General features: G+C 43.3%; 2 protein-coding genes across 2 annotated transcripts; both read right to left on the bottom strand.

The window, feature by feature from the left end:
* Nucleotides 1-299: 299 nt before the first annotated feature.
* Nucleotides 300-1,357, bottom strand: LOC6605174 (1,2-dihydroxy-3-keto-5-methylthiopentene dioxygenase). The gene is made up of 5 exons (XM_032719289.1): nt 1,171-1,357; nt 1,013-1,090; nt 823-950; nt 575-668; nt 300-515 (listed from the first exon to the last, which is right to left on the bottom strand). The coding sequence occupies exons 1-5, from the start codon at nt 1,291-1,293 to the stop codon at nt 378-380; spliced, it is 561 nt and encodes a 186-aa protein (XP_032575180.1). The 5' UTR covers nt 1,294-1,357; the 3' UTR covers nt 300-377.
* Nucleotides 1,358-1,753: 396 nt separating this feature from the next.
* Nucleotides 1,754-3,260, bottom strand: LOC6605173 (ankyrin repeat and MYND domain-containing protein 2). Its single transcript, XM_002029976.2, has 3 exons — nt 2,952-3,260; nt 2,104-2,877; nt 1,754-2,043 (listed from the first exon to the last, which is right to left on the bottom strand). The coding sequence occupies exons 1-3, from the start codon at nt 3,156-3,158 to the stop codon at nt 1,801-1,803; spliced, it is 1,224 nt and encodes a 407-aa protein (XP_002030012.1). The 5' UTR covers nt 3,159-3,260; the 3' UTR covers nt 1,754-1,800.
* Between the last annotated feature and the right edge of the window lie 380 nt (nt 3,261-3,640).

The raw sequence follows: 3,640 nt of genomic DNA, 5'->3' as shown, positions 1-3,640 counted from the left end.
TTTGTTTTGTTTTCCTCCCTAGCGATGGCACGCGCATCGATGTTGGCTTGATACTTTTGCTGGCGCTTGGGATTTTATACTTGCGCTGTTTTTTCTCTTCGGCGCTGGCACGGTCATACCGCGAATTGTACTCTCTGAGATTCGAGTTCGAAAGTACGTTTAGTATGTGCAGCAACCAATTAAGAGATAACATTCGAAATCAAGTTTTTGGCGGGGTTTATTGATAAAGAAATAAGACTTTGAATTCTACATTAAAACTACGTTAATCAACGAAAACTGAGGGTTAAACAAAGAAAACATTGAAACTATTGATTACGCTTAGCGATTTTTTATTTCAAAATATCAAACTTGATGGTAAAAGATAAGATTTAGGGTTTTTAAACCTTATTGAATTGCACAAAGTTTTCCGACTGATGCTTGATGTACGATTTGCGACAGTCCATATCATCAGCAGGACGATTGTGCGGAGCCCAGACAGGCTCGCCCACAAAATAGCGACGAGTCCTGATAAAGTTCTAAGGAAAAACAATACATATAGTTTAAGTTTGTATATAAGATTGTCAAAATAACTTACATTGGTATCCAAAGTAAAGCGGTGATAGATGCCAGCGGGTATAATGATCAGATCTCCCTTCACAACCTTAATGCGCAACCAGTTGTCCTCATTGCTATAAATAATAAATAGTTTTCCGTTTCCAAAACGATTTCAAAAATGTTATGCCATTATAATGTTATAAACATTAGTTATGATCAGTAAGAATGTGAATGCCTGAAAATGTGGCTGGAATCCTATAAAATGCGGTGTAGATAAACAAAACTTACTCGCGAACATCAAAGTAACCAGATCCATCCAATATCAGGCGAATTTCCTCATCCGTGTGCAGGTGTTCGGTAAAAAAGGCTTTCAACTTGTTGGCGTAGTCTGGAAGGCACTTCTCCGAGCAGGTGATCTGTAATAAATCGAAGTTTACTTAGGTTCGTTAGATGTTTTTTGAGGAAACATCGATCTTGCCTCATCATCGTAGGTGTAGCCACGTTTTGCCCTCAGTTCCGTGAGGGTATTATCGCTCTGGTACTCGTCCGCGTTGATCTGCAAATGTGAATGATCAAGATAAGCTCGCCCCAAGGTCACTTGAGGTTTATAAAGTCGCAGTTTCGCTCTTCACTTGCCTTAAAGTATTCCACGCCGGTCTTCTGGTACAGATCCTCCAGTTCCAAGTAGGCAGGCGGATTGCGGTGGTGCTCCAGACGCTGATCGGTTTCCTCCGTATCCATATACCAAACCTGCACCATTTTGGACTGTTTTAAACGGGTTTTCACGAGCAACTAGCAACAAATAGATTAAACAAGAAAAATTCAACTGCCATCAGCTGTTCGTTTTCGAATTTTCGAACTAGATAACAGACGCTCAGTCGAATGCCGCTAGTGCTGTTAACTTAACATTCGAAAATGAATGCTGTAATCTTAGTATTCGAAATTGTGCTATTTTAAAAACTACCTTTTTGAAATATTCGATTTGAAAACACAAAATAATCATATTTTTAATAGCCTTCAAAATTTTGGTTTTGATTCAATATTACTCTTTATTATTTTACGATATATATAAGATTTTTGGGCAGTTTAGTTTATGTGTTTTGAATTTAATTGAATCTGTGGCCTGTAATTTTTCCTCTCGGTACTATTATCTAGTTTAATTTGTGTAGTCAGCTGACAGTTTGGTACTAACAATCATTTAGTACGCGAAAATGCTAGGTTTCTGGTTTTATGTTACATTTATTGACGTTACAAAGAAGCACCGGATTACGCAGTCAGTTTGGACAGTTCCTCGCGCAGCTCGGCAGTGTCAATGGCTCCCTTCGCTTGCGATTGCGGCTGGGCTTGGGCCTGGGCCTGGGATTGGGCCAGGAGGCGGGCACAGCTCTTCTTGTGCATGAACCAATGCAGCCGCTGGCACTCGCGATCGCAATACTGCACCGCCTTGCACTTGGAGCACTTCTTGTCCGGCTTCTCGGCGCCGCAGGTGCTGCAGTAGTTGCCCTCGTCCTGAAAATTAGATTTCCAGATTAGAAAAGAATCATTCGATTTTGAGATCATGAGACCCACCGTAATCCACCTCATCCCATTGATGGCATTTCGCAGGACAGTCAGTGCTGGTGGTGCATCTTTGGCGCCAAATTGCGTGGCGATTTGCCGGAAGATGGTGCACTCTCTCACTGGAAACTCCCTGGCGCACTCGCGCAACGTGTATTCCACATAGTCCAGCTGGCCCAGCTTGTTCTCCTTGAGCACCCGCTTCACAAACAACTCGATGAAATCGTTCTTGTTCGCATCGCCCGCCTCCTCGCCACCTTTCTCCTTGTGCTGCGCCTTGAACTGCTCCTCGCAGCGTATTAGTTCGGCCAAAATCCAGCCCTGATAATGGAACTTGAAGGCCAGCAGCTCGTTGAGGTCATGCGACTTCTGCATCTCCTTTTCGCACATCAAAGCCAGCGTCTTGCGCAGACTGGACAGGATCCTAAGTAGTCCCAAGGACTGCACATTCAGGGCAATCCTCACGGGATGCAGGTTGATTTCGGTGACAAAGGCGTGGAACGATTTGAGTAAGCTGGGTGGTATATGCGGCTCCGTCTGCTGGCCATGCAATTGGGTGTAGTACTCCAAGCTCGACTGGGTCACATAGTTGTTGATGGTCTCCACACATTCGTGGTTGCCCACAAAGGCGGCCATTTGGGCGGCGGTCCTGTTGACACTATTCAAGCTGCCCGGTTTGATGCCCGCATCCAAAAGCAGCCGGCACACATGTGTATTGCCCGATAGAGCAGCGAAATGCAGTGGCGTATAATCAGCTCCATGCTGATTGAGATTTACGTCGGCACCCTGTGGAAAAAGAGGCGGTTAGTACTATTCAATGTTTGGAGCCCAAGCGGTGGTTGGCTGGCAGATGTACCCACCATGTCCAGGAGCAGCTGCACCGCCTCGCGGTTTCCTTTGTAGCTGGCGTAGGCCAAACACGACATCCCGGTGTGGTCCACGAAGTTAACATTCCTCACTCCGCCCAGCAGCTGCTTGAATCCACTGGTGTCATTCTTGGCCAGGTAATCCAGCAACTGGCGCTGCACGTCGTCCAGCTGATCGATCTTCTTGCTCTCCTCGGTCATTGTGGTTCGATTGTTTGTGTTTGTTGGGTTTTTTCAAGTGCTCTTCGGAAAATGGAAATCAAGAAAACTCCACTGTTTTCAGCGTGCTTACAGCGATAGTGGCAGCGTTTCGCAACACCGTCCGCCGGTTGGCGTGCGATGTATCGTTACAATATGGTACAATAAGAAACTAATAGAAATAGAATACGTACCTTGAGTTTTACAAAATCAGAAAACATGGAAATTGGCATGCATATATGGAAAAATTATAGGAGACAAGTTAGAAGGAATATAAGTATTATATTCTTATATTTTTTGTATTGTTATATTATAATATCTAATACAAGTTTTTTAAGAAATTTTAGTAAGTTTCAGTTAAATGGTATACTAATTTTATACTTTGCTGTCTCCTTGCCACATTTGTTTCTTTATGAAGCATACATTTAGTATACATAAATATATATAAATTGAAACACACACTAATTTATTCATACCTTATTGAA

Source organism: Drosophila sechellia, chromosome 3L (assembly GCF_004382195.2).
Source record: "Drosophila sechellia strain sech25 chromosome 3L, ASM438219v1, whole genome shotgun sequence".
Classification (NCBI taxonomy): Eukaryota; Metazoa; Arthropoda; class Insecta; order Diptera; family Drosophilidae; genus Drosophila; species Drosophila sechellia.
This window is presented reverse-complemented; position numbering and strand designations above follow the sequence as displayed.